Below are 23,393 nucleotides of genomic sequence, written 5' to 3'. Positions count from 1 at the left end.
ACCAGGGAGCGGCACGGGCTTGGAGGGCCGAAGGGCCTGTTCCTGTGCTGTATTGTTCTTTGTTCTTTGCAAAACTAGAAGAGAATACTTGACGTGACCAAGTATTTTCATTCTTATATATGTGGGGCAGATCACCATTCTTCATGCTTCTGTGACTTGGTTCAGTATTTTGTGATGCTATGGACAGAATTTTAACAGGCAAGAGGAGGCTGGTTCAGGTGTGCGTGTGAGCGCATGCGTGTAGGGGAAAGAGTTAAATCTCTTAAAAGTGGCATCAAGTTGAGATTGTGACATCTTCCTGCCCACTTCTGGGTTTCGCCCAAGTGTGGGACTCCCTTGGATCTGTCAGGCAAGTAACTGTCATATGCAAATAGGCAATCAACTGCTGTTTAACTGACCATTCTGACTTTTAACGACCAATGCATCGTTTCCTGAGCTGTCAGCAAGTCACCAGGGCCAACCAAGCAAGTGCATAGCAGGCTATGCTCCATCAGTGAAACTGTCAGTTGAGGAAGGCTTTGAACAGTGAAACTGAAGAGCTCTAACCGTGCCCAGGTCAAAGGCTGATACTCGCACACTTCTGAATGTGCTGTCACTGCATGACAGATTGCCAATTTCTTGGAAGTCAGTTCATTTGCCTTGCACTTCACTCACCACCTTGCACTTCCCTGCTATCAGCTGTCACCACGACATGCTTCACTGAGGAAGAAGAGGATTAGCAGCAGGAGCAATACCAACAGCAGCACCAGTTGCCTTCTCCTCAGCCACATGACATTCCACAGGGCAGAGGGAAATAACCAGGGATTCCGCTCCAAGGAAGTGCGACACCCTCTTCCCAACACAGGGTTCACAGGCAGAGAATCAGCTCACTCTGCATGTCTGTCTCAGTGCCTCTGGAGTTTCAGACTTTCATAGAAGCTGACAACTGCAGCTTCCTTGAACAAGACTTCCTTCCAAGTGGAGCAGGTGGGCATGCGTTGCCAATGGCCATCAAGGTGGCTGTCATCTCTGGAATCAATATATAGTTTAGGCTTTCTGACTCATACCAGGATCCCTTTATTAGAATTTCTTCCGTTGACAGATTGCGCCCCTCCTCTCTGGTTGGGAAACTCAAAAGTCGGATCTCACTGCAGCAAGACTGCAAGCTTGCATGTTTAATTCAGCATGAAAATAACTGGACAATCTCGTGCTCACTTTCTGTCATGTGATGATAATGAAGAATCCTTAAAAAAATACAGGGGTGAAGATAGTCAACATCACCAGCACAAAATGGATTTCTGGCAAATCAGCAGCCAATTTTTCACATTGCCAGTTTTTACTTTTCCATCGACTTGGAAAATATTGCCAAGATTTTAAATTTCAAATCAACTAAAAGTAACGATTGTTCTGTGAGCTACTGTGGAAAGAAGATCGAGCATGATGAAAAAATCTGCTTTCGCCTCAAACTTGTTTTGCGCTGTTGGCTTGGACCAATTTCATTCCCAAAATGTTGTTGAACTAGTTCCTATGACGGGTACTTCAAAACATATAATCTTCAATGTTTTGAAATGCAAATTCAAAAAAAAGTCACCCTGCGAGATCCCGGGATATGATGCTACTTGTCACTGCTTGTGTGTAGAAAGAACGCTGACATAGACTAGTCAGTCTAGGGCCAAATGACCTCTTTGAGTTGTAATTTCTGTTTACACCAAATGCTTTTGTACTCCTCTGTCTCCAGTCTGAAACTTTCTCAGCATACTTACAATCACTGGGACTAGATTATGATTTTCTAAAACAAAATGTGCAAATAAGTCTGCTTGGGATGAAGACTTCTGTAAATGGACATATAAAACACAGGAAGCACATGGAATGTAATTCTTTTATAAGAGTGTTGAGCTGAAGGATTTTTGTATTTTCTTTTGGTTTAAAGGGCACCTGTCTTTCCTCTTGTACCACCTGTCTATAAATAGAAGGTATTTTAAATTGTTCTTTTTGGAATAAGCGGTGATTTATACTCGTAACCCCACAGCAAATTCAATTTAGAATTGCGATTAGGTTATTGCACTACTTCAAAGAAACTGCAAAAATATGTCTGCAATTTCCCACTCTGTATCATATAGAAAAGGGAGGGATAGAGAAAAGGAGGTTACATAGTATACAAGGACCACAGAAAATTAATATTGGTTCATATGAGTTCCAGAGTCATGAATCAATGTTTCAATGAGGAATTATTTTGTAAAGGTCAGCTGGCTGAAGACCAGTGGTATACGATAGGCTTATCTAGGGTGTTGGCTTCTCGCAGAGACTGAATCAGTTCAGTAGGTATTAATACAAAACCTTTTCACCAGAGTCAGATTAGATGGAGACCAACCTAGCCACAGAATTTCTTTTAGAACCATAGAATCCTTACAGTGCAGACGGAGGTGATTTGGCCCATTGAGTCTGAACCGACTCACTGAAGAACATCTTACCCAGGCCCAACCCTACCCTATCTCTGTAACCCCGTGCATTTACCATGGCTAATCCACCTAACCTACACATACTTGGACTAGTCTGACCCCTGGTTTGCATAGCTATATTAAATCAGAAACGTTTACTGTACTTGGCACTTTATAGGTGAGGAGTAAGTGTGTGACATATTAATATCTTTAGAAAATTTTGTGTAATTAAATTAGTATTTCTAGAATAGGACACTATGGAAAGATTGATCATTCTTTAATGAATAACAAATGTAATTGCATGCCCAGATTTTCTGCTCCAAATTAACCCAAATGCTGCTGCAGTCTTGAGTAATGATTAGAATAGAATATGGGTGTTCCTTCATTCTCTATGTAAAAATGTTGCATTCAGAATGCAAATCATATAAATTAGATTTCCCATTTTTAAAGTTAAACCTGCTTAACTACCAAATTTGTTCCAAACGCATCTGAGTTGTGAATGTAGCCCAGTGTGTATCACACAAACCAACCTCCCATCCATTGACTCTGTCTACACTTCCCGCTGCCTCAGAAAAGCAGCCAGCATAACCAAGGACCCCACACACCCCAAACATACTCTTTCACCTTCTTCCGTCGGGAAAAAGATACAAAAGTCTGAGAACACATACCAACCAACTCGAGAACAACTTCTTCCTTGCTGCCATCAGACTTTTGAATGGGCCTATTATATATTAAGTTGATCTTTCTCTTCGCCCTATCTGTAACTGCAACACTATATTCTGCACCCTTTCCTTTCCTTCTCCCCTATGTACTCTGAGTAGTATGTTTTTGCCTGTATAGCACACAAGAAACAATACTTCTCACTGTATTCCAATACATGTGACAGTAATAAATCAAATCTACATTTAAAGCACTAATCCTTGTTGAGACCAAACCCAACACCAGCTTTGGAACTGCGAGGATTCATAACCAAGTCCCATACAGGTTTGTGCATTACAGATGACAACCAGCATGCATCCCGTGGTGAGGAAAGGTTGGTATCAGCATGACAGTGGATCTGCGTTGATGAATAACATGGGCCAAGAGCAGGTTCATTGTCAGGAATTGCAGCACAGGAGTGCCTAGTATAGGATTGATGAGGAAAGGTGTAATTTAATCAACTCAAAAATTGATGATCAAGAATTTTTGAAGGCACAGATTAATCAAGGACAGTTGGCAGATTTGTTAAGGGAAGGTTTTGTCTGACTAACAATTGGATTTTTTTTCAGAAAATAACAAGGAGGGTCACTAAAGGTAATGTAATCTACAAGGATTTTAGAAAGACTTTTGACAAAGTCCCACATGGCAGACTGATCAGAAAAGTTAAAGCTCATGGGATCCAAGGGGAGGTGGCAAGTTGGATCCAAAACTAGCTTAGGGGCAGGAAGCTCAGGGTAATCTTTGCAGGTGTTTTTATCTGGAAGGTTGTTCATTGGAGCTCCACAGGGCTTAGAACCATATTTCTTGCTTTCTGTGATGTATATCAATAAAATTCAACATGGGAGCATGGTTAAAGTTTGCAGCTGTTACAGAAATTGGCCATGTGATTTTTAGTGAGGGAGAAAGCTGTAGACTTTAGGACAATATCAAGAACTAGTCAGTGGGAAGAAAAGTGGCAAATAGAATTCATCACAGTAAGAAGTCTCACAACAGATTAAAATCCAACAGGTTTATTTGATAGCCTGTTGGACTTTGACCTGGTGTTGTGAGATTTCTTACTGTGCCTACCCCAAGTCCAACGCTGGCATCTTCACATCAGAATTCATCACAGAAAAGTATGACCGTAATGTATTTGGGGAGGTCAAACAAAGCAAGGGAATGAATACACAATTAATGGCTGGATACAGAAGAGTGTAGAAGAGCAAAGGAACCTAAGAATACATGTTTGTAGATCCTCAAAGTAGTAGAGCAAGTAGATGAGGTAATTAAGAAGGCATATGGGATACTTTTCTTTATTAGCCAGACAGAGAATAAAAGAGCCAGGGAAGTTATGCTGCATAAAACACTAGTTAGCCACAGCTAGAGTAGTTCATACAGTTCCAGATACTGTATTACAAGAAGGATGTCATACACTAGAGCGTGTACAGAGGAGATTTCTGAGGATGTTGCCAGGAGAATGTTGACTATGAGGAAAGGTTGAACAGGCTGAGGGGGTGTTTTCTTTGGAACAAAGGAAGCTGATGGGAGATTTATTTGAATTGTATAAAATTGAGGACTCTAGAGTGGGTAGGAAGGCACAGTTTCCCTTAGATCAATAATCAGGAGGTGTAGTTTTAAAGTAGTTGGTGGGAGTTGAGGGGATATCATTTTTCAGGGAGGTGATGAGGGTCTGGAACTCACTATCTGTAAGATTGAGACAGAAACCTTAATTGCATTTTAAAATTATTTGGATAAGCACTTGAAATGCTGTAATCTACAAGGCTATGGACCAAGAGGCAGAAAATGGGATTAGGTTAGATAGCTTCATGTTGGCTGGCAGGGATACAATGAGTCAAATATCCTCTTTGTGCTGTACATTTCCATAATGTATTAAAAAATCTGAACATTTGTGTTCATATTACCGTACTCCCTTTCCCTCCATTCTTTCCATGACCATGTAATGTGTCCCACCTGCTCCCGAGGAGCTCCCACTTTGACCTCTCACTTTGACCAGGCGGGGATGTCAAAATTTCCCATTGGCAAGATGAATGGAGTGTAAGCAGAAACTTTTTCCAGCAGCAGTAATTGCTAGTCAAGCATTCAGCAGTCCTTAGGCTGAAGAATTCTTCACTTACACCAGTCTCAGCTGATCCAGGAAACAATGACACCCCCTATGTCTCATTCTAACTTATCCATGGTATTATTAAGGCATGAAGCCAAGAAATTCAGGACTGCAGTGTCACTGAGCCTAATTTGCATATTGTAATTAGCTGGCAGACTACTCACATTTTCTCAGACAGCTAGTGCAGGTAACTATAGTGATTGCCATGTACAGTTCCTCTCAATTCACCTTTTTGATTCTTTATTTTGTCCCAATAGCACATCTTTTTGCTTTGCGCCATCATCCCGTTTGAAAGGCAATAGTGATTAAATAACAGCCGGTCTTATTGAAGGAAGTTTATACTTGAAACGCGTGCAATACAGTAAAGGTTATTCAATTGATTCCTGTGATGATGGGTTTGTCCTTTGAACAGAGATTGAGCAGAACGGCCCTGTATTCCCTGGAATATGGAGGAACAAGAAGTGGCTTCATCAAAAAGTATAAAATTCACAGGCAAATTGACATGGTAGATGGTGAGAGGCTGTAGCATGTAGGCTAAGGGATGGCTATTTGGGATGAGGAGGTATTTCTTCACTTTGAGAAAATGAAAAGTTAAGAACTGGAACCAGGAATAAGCCATACAGCCTTTCGTACCTGCTGCACCATTCAGTAAGCACAGTAAGAAGTCTCACAACACCAGGTTAAAGTCCAACAGGTTTATTTGGTAGCAAATACCATAAGCTTTCGGAGCACTGCTCCTTCGTCAGATGGAGTGGATACCCACTCCATCTGACGAAGGAGCAGTGCTCCGAAAGCTTATGGTATGTGCTACCAAATAAACCTGTTGGACTTTAACCTGGTGTTGTGAGACTTCTTACTGTGCTTACCCCAGTCCAACGCCGGCACCTCCCCACCATTCAGTAAGACCATGACTAATCTTGACTTCATGTGTCCAAGCCCCATTTCTATCTTCTCCCATATCCCTAATTCCCATTGAATCCTAGCATTTACTTGCCTATCTCAGACTTAAATAGTATACAGTCAACTACTGAGCATCCACAGCTCTCTGGAGAAGAGAATTCAAAAGTTTTCTAAGCTTCTCAATGAAGCAATTCCTCCTCATCGCAGTCTTAAGTGATTGACCTCCTACCCTGAGCCTGTGCCCATAGTTCAAGAATCTCCAACCAATGGAAACTGTTATGATATCTCTTTAAGAGAATATACAAAGGAGTAAGTAACCAGGATGTAAAACAGCCGTGTGACCAGCAATTAGTGGTGTGTATGAATTGTAGCTGTGTTGGCCTTGTGATTAATAGTTGCTGAAGTAGTGTATCTCTAAATAAACTGAGCTTACATTAGTTTGCCATTTTTGGTGTTGAGATTGGTGGGTTTGTGTAAGACAGGCATAGAAATACAACAGAATCAACCTCTTAGCATATACTCTGTTTAAGCCCCCTCAGAATCATAAATTTCAGTGAGTTGATATCGAAGATCAGCCTTAATCTGATTGAATGGTGTAGCAGACTCGAGGGTTCATATGGCCTACTCCTGCTCCTATTATGTTCTCAGTGGGGCTCCTGAGCCACACCAGGCAATGCTTAACACAGTTGAACGCCAGGGTGCAAACCACATTGTGGATTATACTTATTAAACATAATGTGCCAAATGCTGTTTTTCCATTTCACTTTTATACCTTGATCTTGGCGTTCCAGGTGGAGGAGAATTTTTTTTATGGTTGTTAAGCATTAATGACAGTTTTTTCCTACATTCATTTTTTCTAAATAAATGTGTTCAAAATTTTCAGGTTTACAATTTTGCTAGAAATAGCAATCATGGGAACTGCTGCTATTTAATGCCACAAGAAACTAATTTACCCCACTTCCTCCTCTCCCCACCCTTCCAAATGAAATCACTTGCATAAGCACTTCAAACTTCAGTTCCGTTGTGATGCACAAGAATCTCTCTGCATTATAACTTTTAATTTTTGGAAATGTTACAACGCTGTCTGAATGCTGCGATCTGATAATATTAATAGATTTTATTTTTATTACTAGATTTCCCTTGGTATTCCTCATGATTACTGTTGTATTGTATCCAGCAGTATTACTAGAAACTCCCAACGTATCTGCATAGGGGGCAGCCTTAGGCTTTGGAGTGCTGGGAAAAGAGCGGAGGGAGGACTTGACAAATTCATTGGCCCCAGGTTTGGAAGCAGTTAGGAAAAGGGATATTTTGTAAATGATGGGGCAGTTCCTGGAGTCTGGGCAAATTGGAACGCCCAGATCTTGGTTGCATTTGGGGTAGCACTGAAAATGTAGTTTAGTGATTTGTGAGCACTGAGTGATGTGGAGATGCCGCCGTTGGACTGGGGTAAGCACAGTAAGAAGTCTCACAACACCAGGTTAAAGTCCAACAGGTTTATTTGGTAGCACAAGCCACAAGCTTTCAGAGCGCTGCTCCTTCATCAGGTGAGTGGGAGTTCTGTTCACAAACAGGACATATAAAGGCACAAACTCAATTTACAAAATAATGGTTGGAATGCGAGTCTTTACAGGTGATCAAATCTTAAAGGTACAGACAATATGAGTGGAGAGAGCACTGAATGAGTCAGAGAGGTCTCTTCTGTTGAATCTGGGGACCCTCTTTCTCAGTGCTTTTGTATTCATTCGTGGGATATGAATGGCCTGCATTTATTACCCATCTTTAATAGCCTTGAGGGCAATAAATGTTGCCTTTACCAGCAGCACTTGTATACCAAGAACAGATAAAGGTCTGAGGAAGAGGGTTTTGAGGTCCAACAGATCTGGAAATGGGGCAGGAGGTGGGTTTAGATTTAGAGCATTTAGGACTGATTCTGGCTTGCTAGGGTGTGACAGTGTTGGAGAGAAGGGTTTAGTGTCTGTATAAAGAGCAGGAGAATTGGGGTCCAAACTCCCATTAATCAAAGAAAATTACAGCACAAGAACAGGCCCTTCGGCCCTCCAAGCCTGCACCGACCATGCTGCCCGACTGAACTAAAACCCCCTACGCTTCCGGGGACCATATCCCTCCATTCCCATCCTTTTCATGTATTTGTCAAGACGCCCCTTAAAAGTCACTATCGTATCTGCTTACACTACCTCCCCTGGCAGCGAGTTCCAGGCACTCACCACTCTGTGTCAAAAAAAAACCCTGCCTCGTACATCTCTTTTAAACCTTGCCCCTTGCACCTTAAACCTATGCCCTCTAGCAATTGACTCTTCCACCTTGGGGGAAAAACTTCTGACTATCCACTCTGTCCATGCCCCTCATAATCTTGTAGACTTCTATCAGGTCGCCCCTCAACCTCCGTCGTTCCAGTGAGAACAAGCCAAGTTTCTGCAATCTCTCCTCATAGCTAATGCCTTCCATACCAGGCAACATCTTGGTACATCTTTTCTGTACCCTCTCCAAAGCCTCCACATCCTTCTGGTAGTGTGGCGACCAGAATTGAACACTATATTCCAATGCAGCCTAACTAAAGTTCTATAAAGCTGCAACATGACTTGCCAATTTTTAAACTCAATGCCCCGGCCGATGAAGGCAAGCATGCCGTATGTCTTCTTGACTACCTTCTCCACCTGCGTTGCCACTTTCAGTGAACTGTGTACCTGTACATCCAGATCCCTCTATCAATACTCTTTAAAGGTTCTGCCATTTACTGTATATTTCCTATCTGTATTAGACCTTCCAAAATGCATTACCTCACATGTGTCCGGATTAAACTCCATCTGCCATCTCTCCGCCCAAGTCTCCAAACGATCTGTATCCTCTGATGGTCCTCATGCTATCCGCAAATCCACCAACCTTTGTGTCGTCTGCAAACTTACTAATCAAACCAGTTACATTTTCCTCCAAATCATTTATATATATTAGAAACAGCAAAGGTCCCAGCACTGATCCCTGAGGAACGCCACTTGTCACAGCCCTCCTTTCAGAAACGCACCCTTCCACTGCTACCCTCTGTCGTCTTTGTCCGAGCCAGTTTTGTATCCACCTTGCCAGCTTCACCTCTGATCCCATGGAGCTTCATCTTCTGAACCAGTCTGCCATGAGGGACCTTGTCAAAGGCCTTACTGAAGTCCATGTAGACAATACCCACTGCCCTACCCTCATCAATCATCTTCATCACTTCCTCGAAAAACCCGATCAAGTTAATAAGACACGACCTCCCCTTCACAAAACCATGTTGCCTCTCTAATCCTTTTTGAACAACCAAGAGTCACCCTTGTTTAGTGCAAAAGCATTTTCCCCCCCCCAAACCTTTTCGGCAGCCTCAGGTATCTGCTACCACTTTCCCAGTTGTCAGGAGCTCAGTATCGTTAGGTAATACGCTGGTTAGCATGTTTGTGTTAAAATTAATTTGTGCAGTTTTACTGCAATTTATCTGTTTAAAAGTTTTAAAATTAGATTAATGCTCTTATTAATCCATTAAAAAGTATTAAAAAATCACAAAGGAATTTTACATATTAACTGGTGTGTGATTTGAAGAAATATATCTCCTAAGTGACCTCTATTAAATTAATTTTAATTAGCTTGTACTATATCTTGCTGAATTAATTTTTTTTGTGCGGGTGAGAAAGAAAGTAGAATTTTCCTATTCTGTGTAGTTACTAATTGAAGCCTCTACTCAGATTATTTTTGTTTCTGTAAAAATTCTTTTAATATTGTAATGGTGAACTTGAGTGCATCTATTTTCTTTTAATTTACCCATTTCTCTGAGATTGCTAACTCATATGATCAGTGGATGTCAACAATCCTCCAGCATGTTGACCTATTCCACATGTTCAGGTTCTCCTGGCAAAAAAGCGAAGGATATCCCAACCAAATCTGGTCCTATCCTTATCGGATTATCACAAGTAAATTTTCCTGCAGGGATCACTGGCTGACGATAACAATATGAATATTTCCTTTTTCTTTTTCCTACCACTATCGCATCCCTGCATGCTCCTCCCTCCTCCTGCCCCAAATGCACCAATTTCTTAAAAGCAATTCATTTTTCATTCATGGCATCACTGGCTAGTCATGATGTGGAGATGCCGGCGTTGGACTGGGGTAAGCACAGTAAGAAGTCTCACAACACCAGGTTAAAGTCCAACAGGTTTATTTGGTAGCAAATACCATAAGCTTTCGGAGCAATGCTCCTTCGTCAGATGGAGTGGTCTCTGTTCTCAAACAGGGCACAGACACAGAAATCAAATTACAGAATACTGATTAGAATGCAAATCTCTACAGCCAGCCAGGTCTTAAATGCACAGACAATGTCTGTGCATTGTCTGTGCATTTAAGACCTGGCTGGCTGTAGAGATTTGCATTCTAATCAGTATTCTGTAATTTGATTTCTGTGTCTGTGCCCTGTTTGAGAACAGAGACCACTCCATCTGACGAAGGAGCATTGCTCCGAAAGCTTATGGTATTTGCTACCAAATAAACCTGTTGGACTTTAACCTGGTGTTGTGAGACTTCTTACTGTGATCACTGGCTAGGCCAGCATTTATTGCCCATCCCTGGTTGCCCTTGAACCGAGTGACTTGTTAGGCCGTTTCAGAGGACAGTTGAGAGTCAGCCACATTGCTGTGTCACATGTAGGCCAGACCAGGTAAGGATGGCTAATTTCCTTTAAAGAACATTAGAGAACCAGATGGGTTTTTTTCAATCGACAATGGTTTCATGGTCATCAGTAGATTCTTAATTCCAGATATTTTTATTGAATTCACATTCCACCATCTGCCATGGTGGGATTCGACTCCAGGTCCCCAGAATATTAGCTGAGTGGCTGGATTAATAATCTAGCGATAATACCACTACACCATAGCCACCCCTGTGCAAAATATTGCAGATATTCTGAAATAAAAACAGAAAATACTGAACCTCGGCAGGTCTGGAAGCATCTGTGGAAAAATAAACTTGAGTTAACATTTCAAGTCCATATGGCTCTTCAGAACTGAGAAGGGATATAGAAATGTGATGGATTATATAATTAGAGAGGGGGTGGAGAAAGTGGAGCAGAATAGAAGTACAGAGATAGGTGGGAGCCAAGGAGAGATTGACAAAGATGTCTCTGTTGCATCTGTTTCAATGATGCCACCTGCAAAAACAGCACTTCTGACATATCTTTCATTTTCCTTAACAGAGGTTCCTCTTCAGTGGTTGTCAAAGCACTCAACTGTGTCCAGACCACTTCCTGTACCTCTGCCCTCACCTCTTCCCCTTCTCACAGAACCATGATGGGGTCACCCCTGTCTTCGCATTCAAAGGCTCATCCTCTGCCATTTCCACCAATTCCATGATGTCAACACGAAACACATCTTCTCCTCGCCAGTCCGCAGGGATCACTCCCTCCATGATACCCTGGTCCACTCCTCCATCACTCCCAACCCTTCATTCCCTTCCTACGGCACCTTGCCATGCAATCGCTGAAGGTGCGACACCTGCCTCTTCACTTCCTCCCTCCTCACTGTCCAAGGCCCCAACCAGGTGAAACGGTATTTCACTTGCAATTCCTTCAGTTTGGTCTACTGTAGTCACTGCTCCCAATACAGTCTCCTCCACGTCAGGGAGACTAAATGCAGTCTGGGTGATTGCTTTGCAGGACACCTTCACTCAGTTCGTAAGCATGACCCCAATCTTCCTGTTGCTTGCCATTTGAACTCATCATCTTGCTCTCATGCTTACATGTCCAACCTTGGCCTGCTGCAATGTTCCAGTGAAACCCAATGCAAACTGATCTTCCAATTAGATACGTGAGTCGTCTGGACTCAGCATTGAGTTTGACAACTCTCAAAAGTGAACTTTCTCCATCTTGACCACTTTTAATATTTGTCCCAACACATAACCTCTCCCGAGGGCCATCTGTCACTTTGCTGTCTCTGAGCACTGACTTTGTTTTTCTATTAAGACATTCTGCTATTTTACCATTATGCCATTGTCAACACCTTCTTTAGTCTTTAATGCTGCTATTAACATTCCCTTTGTCATGCGTCCAATGCCTTTTTGGGTCCGACCTTCTATTCTGCTCCACTTTCTAAACTCCACTCCTCTCTCTCTGTTCCATGCCCCCCCCCCCCCCCCCTCAACTATATAATCCATCATATTTCTAACCCTCTTCAGCTCTGAAGAAAAGTCATATGAACTCAACCTTCCACAGATGCTGCCAGACCTCCAGAATTTTTAGGTTTTATTGCACCAAGTACTTAACTTGGGCATGCTAAGGCAAATGGTTGTGTCCTTACCTTGGCTGAGATTAGCTAATTTGAACTGCACTATCGACTATAGTCGATAGGGCGATAGGGCTACCCTATCGCCCTACCGTGCCGCCCTATCGACTATAGTCGATAGGGCGGCACGGTAGCACAGTGGTTAGCACTGCTGCTTCACAGCTCCAGGGTCCCGGGTTCGATTCCCGGCTCGGGTCACTGTCTGTGTGGAGTTTGCACATTCTCCTCGTGTCTGCGTGGGTTTCCTCCGGGTGCTCCGGTTTCCTCCCACAGTCCAAAGATGTGCGGGTTAGGTTGATTGGCCAGGTTAAAAATTGCCCCTTAGAGTCCTGAGATGCGTAGGTTAGAGGGATTAGCGGGTAAATGTGTGGGGGTAGGGCCTGGGTGGGATTGTGGTCGGTGCAGACTCGATGGGCCGAATGGGCCTCCTTCTGCACTGTAGGGATTCTATGACTATACCTGGAATTGTCCTGGTTTACATACCTTGTACTTCACAGGGCAGGATTTTTATCCAAGTGAATAATATGGACAGTAAGTGGTTGGATTTGTTTTTCTTTTTCTATACTGACTGTCCACAATGTGTCGGCTTGAAAAGCAACAAGATGAAGTTGTCACACTTGTGACTGGCACAGTGACCTTTTTCATTGTCACTGTCTTATTCTAACCCTTATGGCTGTCCTTTAAGCTGCTCGGTTAAATGCATCCTTAGTTCATCCTGGTTTTAAGAACATAAGAAATAGGAGCAGGAGTAGGCCATCTGGCCCTTCGAGGCTGCCCCGCCATTCAACAAGATCATGGCTGATCTGAAGCGAATCAGTTCCACTTACCCGCCTGCTCCCCATATCCCCTAATTCCCTTATCGATCAGAAAACTATCTACCCGTGATTTAAACATATTCAACGAGGAAGCCTCCACCACTTCGATGGGCAGAGAATTCCAGAGATTCACTACCCTTTGAGAGAAGAAGTTCCCCCTCAACTCTGTTCTGAACCGGCCCCCCCTTATTTTGAGGCTGTGCCCTCTAGTTCTGGTTTCCCTTCTAAGTGGAAAGAATCTCTCCACCTCTACCCTATCCAGCCCCTTCATTATCTTATATGTCTCTATAAGATCACCCCTCATCCTTCTAAACTCCAACGAGTACAGACCCAATCTGTTTAATCTCTCCTCATAAGCTACACCCCTCATCTCCGGTATCAACCTGGTGAACCTTCTCTGCACTCCCTCCAAGGCCAATCTATCCTTTCGCAAATAAGGGGACCAAAACTGCACACAGTACTCCAGTTGCGGCCTCACCAGTGCCTTGTACAGTTGCAGCAAGACCTCCCTGTTTTTATATTCTATCCCCCTCGCGATAAAGGCCAACATTCCATTCGCCTTCTTGATCACCTGCTGCACCTGCAGACTGAGTTTTTGCGATTCGTGCACAAGGACCCCCAGGTCCCTCTGCACAGCCGCACAATGTAATTTTTCTCCATTTAAATAATATTCCAATTTACTATTATTTCTTCCAAAGTGGATAACCTCACATTTGCTAACGTTATATTCCATCTGCCAGATCCTCGCCCACTCGCTCAGCCTATCCAAATCTCTCTGCAGACTTTCCGCGTCCTCCACGCAATTCGCTTTCCCACTCACCTTCGTGTCATCAGCAAACTTGAATACCCTAGATTCAGTCCCCATCACCAGATCATCTATGTAAATGGTAAACAATTGAGGCCCCAGCACCGATCCCTGCGGCATGCCACTGGTCACCAATTGCCAACCAGAAAAGCACCCATTTATCCCAACTCTCTGCTTCCTGTTAGATAGCCAATCCCCAATCCACGCCAACACCTTACCCCTAACTCCGTGTACCCCAATCTTCTGCAGCAACCTTTTGTGAGGCACCTTATCGAACGCCTTCTGGAAATCTAAAAACACCACATCCACCGGTTTCCCTCTGTCAACCGCACTAGTGACATCTTCATAAAAGTCCAGTAGATTCGTCAAACACGACTTTCCCTTCATGAATCCATGCTGCGTCTGCTTGATCGAACCATTCTTATTCAGGTGCTCTGTTATTTCCTCTTTAATAATGGACTCTAGCATCTTCCCAACTACGGACGTTAAGCTAAACGGCCTGTAGTTACCCGCCTTTTGTCTACTTCCTTTTTTAAACAGCGGCGTAACAGTAGCTGTTTTCCAGTCAGCCAGCACTACCCCAGAGTCCAGCGAATTTTGATAAATTACTACTAACGTATCTGCTATTACCTCAGCCATTTCTTTCAGTACCCTGGGATGCATTCCATCCGGGCCCGGGGACTTGTCTACCTTCAGTCCTATTAGTCTACCAAGCACCACCTCCTTAGTAACAGTAATTGTATTAAGGACCTCCCCTCCCACCAACTCTCGATCTCTAATATTCGGCAAACTATTTGTGTCTTCCACCGTGAAGACCGACACAAAGAACTTATTTAAAGTCTCAGCCATTTCCTCGTTTTCCACTATTAAATCCCCCCTCTCATCTTCCAAGGGTCCAACATTCACTCTAGCCACTCTATTCCTTTTTATATACTTGTAAAAACTTTTACTATCATTTTTTATATTTTGAGCTAGTTTAGTTTCATAATCTATCTTTCCTTTCTTAATCGCTTTCTTAGTCGTTCTTTGTTTTTCTTTAAAGCTTTCCCAATCCACTAATTCTCCACTATTTTTGGCCACTCTGTACGCATCTGATTTTATTTTAATACTCTCCTTTATTTCCTTCGTTATCCACGTCCGGTTATCCTTTTTCTTACAGTCCTCCTTTATCACCGGAATATATTTTTGCTGAGTACTTTAAAAAATCTCCTTAAAAATCCTCCACTGTTCCTCAGCTGTCCTACCTACCAGTCTGCTCGCCCAGTCTACATTAGCCAATTCCACCCTCATCCTATCGTACTCCCCTCTGTTCAAGCAGAGGACACTGGTTTGGGACCCTACTTTCTCACCCTCCATCTGTATCAGAAATTCCATCATATTATGATCACTCATCCCAAGAGGATCCTTCACAAGAAGATCCTTAATCCTACCTGTCTCATTGCATAGAACCAGATCCAAGATAGCTCGCTCTCTCGTAGGTTCTGTAACATACTGTTCAATGAAACAATCCCGACAGCATTCCAAGAACTCTTCCTCAAGCCCTCCACGTCCAATTTGAGTCGACCAATCAATATGTAGGTTAAAATCCCCCATGATTATTGCCGTTCCACTTTTGCACGCATCCATTATTTGCTTGTTTATAGCCCTCCCCACCTCTAAGTTATTATTTGGGGGCCTATAGACCACGCCTACCAGTGTCTTTCTCCCCCTACTATTCCTTATCTCCACCCACAACGATTCCACGTTTTGCTCCTTAGAGCCTATGTCGTCTCTCACTACCGTCCTGATATTATCCTTTATTAACAAAGCTACCCCACCTCCTTTTTCTACCTGTCTATCCTTCCTAAATGCCTGATAACCCTGTATATTCAGTTCCCAGTCCCGGTCACCCTGCAACCACGTTTCTGTGATGGACACTAGATCATATTCATTTGTATGGATTTGTGCCATCAACTCATTTACTTTGTTTCGAATGCTTCGTGCATTCAGGCAAAGTGTCTTTATGCCAGCCTTTATCTGGACCCGGTTTCTTGAAGCGCTACTAACATCTCCCAAGCCCTCTCCTCCTTTAGCTAGTTGTTTATTCACTATACTCCTGGCATTAGAGTAGACACCTCTCAATCCTATGGTCTGACCTCTCCCCTTCTCTGTTCCCAGTCCACCTGCCCTCTTGCACTGCCTATAACCCTTCTCTGTTTGCGAGCTACCTTCCTCACTCTCAGTCACGTCGCTTTGATCCCCTCCCCCCAACCTATCTAGTTTAAACTCTCCCCAGTAGCCTTAGCCAACCTTCCTGCCAGGATATTGGTCCCCCTGGGATTCAAGTGCCACCCGTTTTTAGTATACAGGTCACACCTGCCCCTAAAGAGGTCCCAATGGTCCAGGAACCTGAATCCCTGCCCCCTGCACCATTCCCTCAGCCACACATTCATCCTCCACCTCACTCCATTCCTTTCCTCACCTTCCCATGGCACAGGCAGCAATCCCGAGATTACTACCTTTGCTTTCCTCCTTCTCAGCTGTCTCCCTAATTCCCTATACTCTCTTTTCATGTTCCCTTCCCCCTTCTTACCCACATCAGCGGTACCAATATGTACCGCTACCTCCGGCTCCTCTCCCTCCCACCTAAGGATTTCTGGGACTCGCCCAGCGACATCCTGGATCCCAGCCCCAGGGAGGCAGACCACCATGCGAGACTCTCGCCTGTCCGTCCCCCTGACTGTCGAGTCCCCGATTAATACCGCCTTCCTCCTCCTTTCCTTAGCCCTCTGAGTTACAGGGCCGGACTCCACCCTGGAGACACGGCCACTGCTGCTTCCCCCAGATGGGCTGTCCCCCCCAACAGTAGTCAGACAGGAGTACTTGTTATGTAGGGGCACTTCCACCGGGGTGCTCTCAATCACCCGTGTTTTACCCTTCCTGGCTGTCACCCACTTGGCCTCCTCCCGTGGCCCTGGTGTGACCACCTGATGATAGCTCTTGTCTATCACCTCCTCATTCTCCCTCACCTGCCTAAGATCGTCAAGCTGCAGTTCCAGCTCCCTAACACAGGCCCTCAGGAACCGCAGCTCGACACACCCCTCACAGATGTGGATGTCCGGGAGGCCAGGTGCCTCCAGGACCTCCCACATACTGCACTGCGAGCACCACACTGGCTTTACACTCATATTTCACCCTTTCTTCCGAGGTACACAGAGAAAAGTAAATTATAAATAAAAAAAAATAAGAAACTCACCCCTGCTCGCCCTTTCTGCCTAAGCCCGATGAGCCAAAGCCCCTCAGTTCTCACTCAGCTCCCTCTCACTCCGCTGCCCTCTCCCAACGCTGCCCGTTGGATAGTGGGGCCTGCCTTTTAAACCTCCCGTGCACTAAAAAGAACTCAAAAGACCCTTCCCAGTAAATCCCGCGGCCACTGCCGGTTTCGCGCCAAAATTTAAAAATAATTAAATAAATAAATAACACCCGCGAAAAAGTACTTTAAATTAAATCTTACCCCAAAAATCCTGTCACCAGTCACACCTCTGCCTTTCTCCAAAGCAACTAATTAAAAATAAAAATGAAAGCTATGCTGATAACCTGTTATGTAGAAATTGCATGTTCACAGCAGGAGAAAACAGAATCATTTTACAAATTTGAGGTTAAAAATGAGATGATGGTACACAGATCTCCAGGGGAGTGATTTCCTTTCATCAAAGTATAGTGACTGACCACTAGCACTTAAACGTAGTCAATTCAGATATTCGAGAAAACTTTTCTGATCTTTTCACCCACCACTTATACCCTCCAGTATGCTTTTGACTTTCTCTATTTTTTCTCTCTAATTGAGGTTTGAGTCTATATAGTTAGACAGTTGTACCATTAGCTAGGTACTTAATGCCTCTTCAGATATGCCTCGTCAGATATGCCTCATTACTGATGTGACCCCAGCGTCCATGTCTTGCAGACATCTGTAATTCAGGGATGCGTAGCCTACTTGTTTGTGCATTAGTGATTAAGTGCTAATCTAGTAGTAACCCCTTGTAAAGTGCACACTGAGTGGGATCTGGTTTAGCTTTATGGTTCACTTACTACATATTCTTGTATTAAGTTTGGTCACTTGGGCACAATTAGTAGATGAATGCTGTAATGTTGCTATGCAGGAAGACTTTCTCACTGTCCCAAACTGGCATGGAACTGATGACGCCTACTTGCAGGATCGCCATAAATCTTTCCCTGAATTGTGCCACATTAAAAGTTTTCTGCAGCTTCTGTACACTATGGATTGAATGCATCATCCTCCAATTTCTTTTCACTTTTCTCCCTTTCCACACTAAGAATCAGCACATCCGGGAGAGAAGATGCACAAAGCTAGTGAGGTTCTACATTAGTTGTCAGTCCATCTTTTGCAGGGAAGTGGGAGTTTTATCTAAATTATCTTACACTTGAAATGATTTAGTGTATTACAGTGATGGCCCAAATACTTGGGAGAAGATAGGTCCAACTTGACTTTTTTTGCTCTGTGCGTAAGGGACAGAATGAAGAGAATAAATAGTAAATATACAGTTGTAACAAGCAGCACATATGGAGCTTAGCAGTTTGCCAAATAAAGTAAAGCTTTCCATTTTTCTTTCCAATATTTCCTACCCCACTCCCCAAAAAATACAAAACAAATGTTTTGTTGTTGATTACTAAACATTGGTGATGAGGACTGGCTCAGTACTTACCACTAACTAAGGTCAACTCTCTCCTTTCAGGTTTACTTCCCCCAATTCGGGTGGATGTGTATTGATGCCACAGATCCAAGCAAAGGCAACTGGTTGCGGTACGTGAACTGGGCTCGCTCCTCCGATGAGCAGAACCTCTTCCCTCTGGAGATCAACAGGGCTATCTACTACAAAGTCTTCAAGGTAGTCGTATCCCTGTGATGTGAAGATTAGTACAAATTCTCATAAAGTTGCACTCTGGCCACACACATTCACGCATAAAAGCAAATATTAGGTTTTCTAGTAAGCTTCCCTTGCTCAAACTCTGGAACAAAAAACTTTAAGGCTGCTTTGATCTCATTTCATCTCTTTCTCTCCCAATATATTCCACGATGCCCATCTGTCGTCTTCCTCTTTCCTTTTCCCTCTCCCCACCTAAACATAAAGTTCAAATCATTTACAGTTCTTTAACAGTACGGCAAAAAAGCTGTAACACTTTTTTTCTCCATTTCTTTTCAGTCTTTCATCTGAGTTTTTAAAATGCAACTGGAAAGAAACTAAGGATCATTAAACTTAATCATATTTAATTTTGTTTTTCTGGAACCTTTTGAGTCACCAACTCTTGGACATATTCCTGAAGGTTTCATCACGTGACCGTCTAATTTTAAATGTCCCACTCAATCGGAGTGTTTTTATTTCCGATCTCCAAAACTTTATAAACTTACATTCAAAGAATTTATAAATAATACAACTTTTTTAATACCCTTCTTGGGTTGCATGCAGCAATGTTCAGGAGATTAATCTTATTTCCGGGGCTCAGGTGCAATCCAGCGGGTTGGCAGTCTGGTACCTTCCCAAGAAGGTTGAAAGCAATGGCTGCTGTTTTAACCTTGAAACTCATGTACCGTTTATAGTGAACCCTTTAGCAGTACAGCAAGTCCCAAAAACATTATCTACAGCATCCAGTCAGATCAGAAAGCAAATGTCAGTGACTTCTCAATAAAGTTTTTTAAACTATTTGTTTTCTGAAGTTTTTATTTATGCATACAATTATCATCTTTATGTTTACACCCAGGTAAAATAGATTTGGTGTCATCAATTTGTGTGTATTGTTGGTGGCCAAAAACCTTTTCTTGGTCTCTATCTTCATGTACTTGTTATTGTGATACTTCTTTTGCATAAATCTGCTTTGTAGGACTTTGTTGCAACCACCCATAAGGTGAGTGTTGTATGCCATTAACCCTGAACTCTGTTCACACCAAGAAGTTGGCGTAGCCTCTGAGAATCCAGTTCAGGAGATGTACCATGTTGCAAGTACAGTTTGGTGTCCGCATAATGATGAACATTTGCAGCATATCTTTAAAGATTCATGCTTTAGATTTTTCTTGTTTTTAAATGGACAGAAACTCCCCAAAGGCCAAGTAGATAAAGGCACTGAGTGAAGTAAATTAGGAATTACAGTCTCAACTTCAAGCAGTTACTTGAGAAGAATTTTCTGTCTACCAAAAAATGAAAGATAAAACATTACACATTAGAAACCTGATAAAACCACACGGCAGGTCATTTAGCAACTGAAAGAATAAGATAGGTTCATGGTTATGCTGAGCAATCTGCTATGTTCCAAATGCTAATCTGAGCAAGGAGTTTCAAAGGTTTCACCTGAACTTGTCTTTTTTCTGTTTAAAGCCTGGTATGTGTTTCAGAAAAATCTCTAGTAGTAACTGCCTTCACTTTTGCTGTACGTGCACAGATTTTCGAGGTTGCAGCATTACTTTACAGATGTACAGTATTCCTGAGTTAGCTAATCTGAAGTAGGATGACATAGGGGCACTATTATAACATGGGCCATTGAGGTCAAATGCAGCTTAGTTCTTCTGAATAATTTTCACATTATATGGATTACTGTTTTGATCATTATTTCATACTATCTGCAGGCTAATCTGCAGCACCGCAACATTAAAAAAGCTAGGGAAACTGGATGGTTTAACTGGAATACACATCAACAAATGCTGTGCAGTAATATTCCCACTAGTGGTGCTCTTTGGTTCAGATGATTGTATCCCATAGGATATTCTTCACAAACTATTACTTGCTGATGTGTATCATCTATGTAATGCACAGATCACAGAATTATAGTCTTAACCCTCCCACTGGCACAATTCTTGTCTGAATACAAAGGATTGAACATAATCTGTCCTGGAGATCCTTTGTGGTTATTACAGTTTGCACAGCCATTCTACCCTGTGCAACTCCTAAAACACTCAGCATTTGATGAATATCATTTAGTACCAACTTCAAGCAGTTGTTTGGGAGGATTTTTCTGCCTAGAAAAAGGTAAACTGCTAGACAATGTTGTGACTATGCAGCAGGTCATTTAGCATCTGAAAGAATAAGATAGGTTAATGGTTATGCTGAGCAATCTGCTATGTTCCAAATGCTGATCTGAGCAAGTAGTTTCAAAGGTTTCACCTGAATAATAAAGCTGTCTTTTTTCTGTTTTAAGTGCTTAATGAGCCTGCTATGTATTTCAAAAAAAAACTCCAGTAGTAACTCTGCCTTCCCTGTTACAAATGATTTTCGTGCTTGTGGCATTACTTTACAGATGTACAATATTTCTGTGAGGGCAGTGCCAATTGCTTCTACTCTTCCCACTTTGACTCCCTCCAAACTGGTTTGCAAGAAGCTCTCTGTCCAAAGCTGGTTTCTATGTCTTCTCTGCCATATTCATCCGTCAATGTTGGCACCTCTTAGCAATCTTCCAGCTGAAGTAAATGATATAAAAAGGAAGCAAAATTTAGTGCGAACCCCAACAATGATCAATTTTTCATATTTCAGTAGTTAATCTCCTGTGGTGTTACAGCTGGGAAGAATTGTCACCTTTTGTTGCAGAAATCCTTCCTCCTCTGATCCTTAGTCATCATCTCCCTTTTTGTTTGTTATCTATCCTATCAATTTATATGCACACTGACTTTCCCTCATTCGCGTGTTCTGGCTCTTTCACAAGTCCTTTCTTGCTTTTACTCTGGTCCTTTTATTCAATTTTTATTACTTGAAGTTGCAGCTTTCTGCCTCAATGTATCAGAATAGTTGTGTTTATTTCAAAAGCTACGTTTCTAATTTTCTTCTGCTCCCAACCAAATGTCTTAACTGAAACAAAAAACATTAATTAGCTTGAAACGTTTAACCTCACAGGAATGCTATGCAAATGTGTTTCACATACTCCATTAGACTTAGACACAAGGATAAACCCCACAGGTATGTGGTGTCCTGGTTATTGCATGTATTAAATTCATGTAAAGGTCGAAATCTATAAGGTGTGTTGTGATGCTCATTAGGCCTAAAATCCTCCTCTTCAGTCACACTCGTACTTTGCTTCATATCTGCTGTGTGAACAGTTGTTTCTTTTTTTGAGTATTCTAGATTAGATGATTTGGTTTTTATAAAGATTAACAAAGATATGTGTCAAGAAAGATCTTTAGTACCTAGTTTTAATGTTGCAGTTTAATGAAACCAAATGTTGCTTGCCCCAAAAGATGTAAAACATATATGATGATGGCTACATGTACCATATTTTACAGTAAATGTTAGGTGCTGCAAATCAACAAATCTGTTTGATTTAATGACATTTTAATTTATCTTCATCTTGTTAAAGGAACCATCTTCCCATTTGAGCTGGTGGCGTTTAACTTTGTATAAATTGCTTTTTTGGAGTTCATTTAATTCTTCAGTTTGAATTGCTCCTTCCCTTCCTCATTGATAGAACTCCAAACGCCAGTACTTCACCCTGAGTTACACAACTCAGAATGCTGTTTCTGGACCAGCCCAACTTTGGAAAGATAAATGTTGTACAAAGCAAAATACTATGCATACTGAAAATGTGAAATAACTGCAAATGCTGGAGATATTAGGTAGGTCTGGCAGCATCTGTGGAGAGATGAAACAGAGTTGATGTTTCATGGTAGTAAGCTTTCAAGACTAGAAACTTCTTTTCCAGATGTGATGAAAGTAATTGAACTGAAACGCTAGCCTTTGTTTCTCCATTGATGCTGCCAGAACTGTGGACTATTTTCTGTTTTTATTCATTATACTTGTTCATTTTTTAATGGTTCGAATGAAGCAGGTTGAATGCAAGGACTATTGTCAGGTAGACAAATGAATACAAAGTACCACAAACATCTTAATGAATAAGTAATTCTGTTTACATGGTTTTGCATGATGCAGGTCGCTTGCTGATATTCTCTCAGAAATTGTAATTGATAAAGTAGTTATTGGTAGGAGATATCTTCATTAGAAAACAGTTTGATTGTCTACAATGAGCTGTTGCTCTTAACTATCAGGATTGATGTATGGAATATGAAGTAATGTTTTGCCTAATAGCATTTTACAGGGGGTGGGGGGCAGTGCTGGTAAATGTTTCACTGACATGCTGTAGAATCTTTGAGTTGATGATTTGGAAATGTATTGTGTGATGCAGCACTGAAGTATACATACTAAAAAATTCCTAAGTTTTGATCATTGCCCTTTCCTAAGTTAGGCTATGGTGTGCCAGTACTGATATTGGCATCATTAGCCTCAGGCAAGATACAAGATCAGCTGGGGATTTCTTCTGATAATGATCCTTACTGGATCTATAGAATCCACAAAATTGAATTAGTACTGT

At 42.2% G+C, this 23,393-nt stretch overlaps 1 protein-coding gene across 1 annotated transcript in view; it reads left to right on the top strand.

Moving 5' to 3' along the window:
- prdm2b (PR domain containing 2, with ZNF domain b) overlaps positions 1-23,393 on the top strand; it is an 89,973-nt gene that overhangs the window by 19,070 nt on the left and 47,510 nt on the right. The window contains exon 4 of the mRNA XM_078239035.1: positions 18,785-18,937. Within this exon, the coding sequence (XP_078095161.1) occupies positions 18,785-18,937 (153 nt within the window). The remainder of the gene's footprint in view (positions 1-18,784; positions 18,938-23,393) is intronic.

This window comes from Mustelus asterias, chromosome 22 (genome assembly GCF_964213995.1).
Source record: "Mustelus asterias chromosome 22, sMusAst1.hap1.1, whole genome shotgun sequence".
Lineage (NCBI taxonomy): Eukaryota > Metazoa > Chordata > Chondrichthyes > Carcharhiniformes > Triakidae > Mustelus > Mustelus asterias.
Note: the sequence above shows the minus strand (reverse complement) of the source record. Positions and strands in the feature narration are given on the sequence as shown.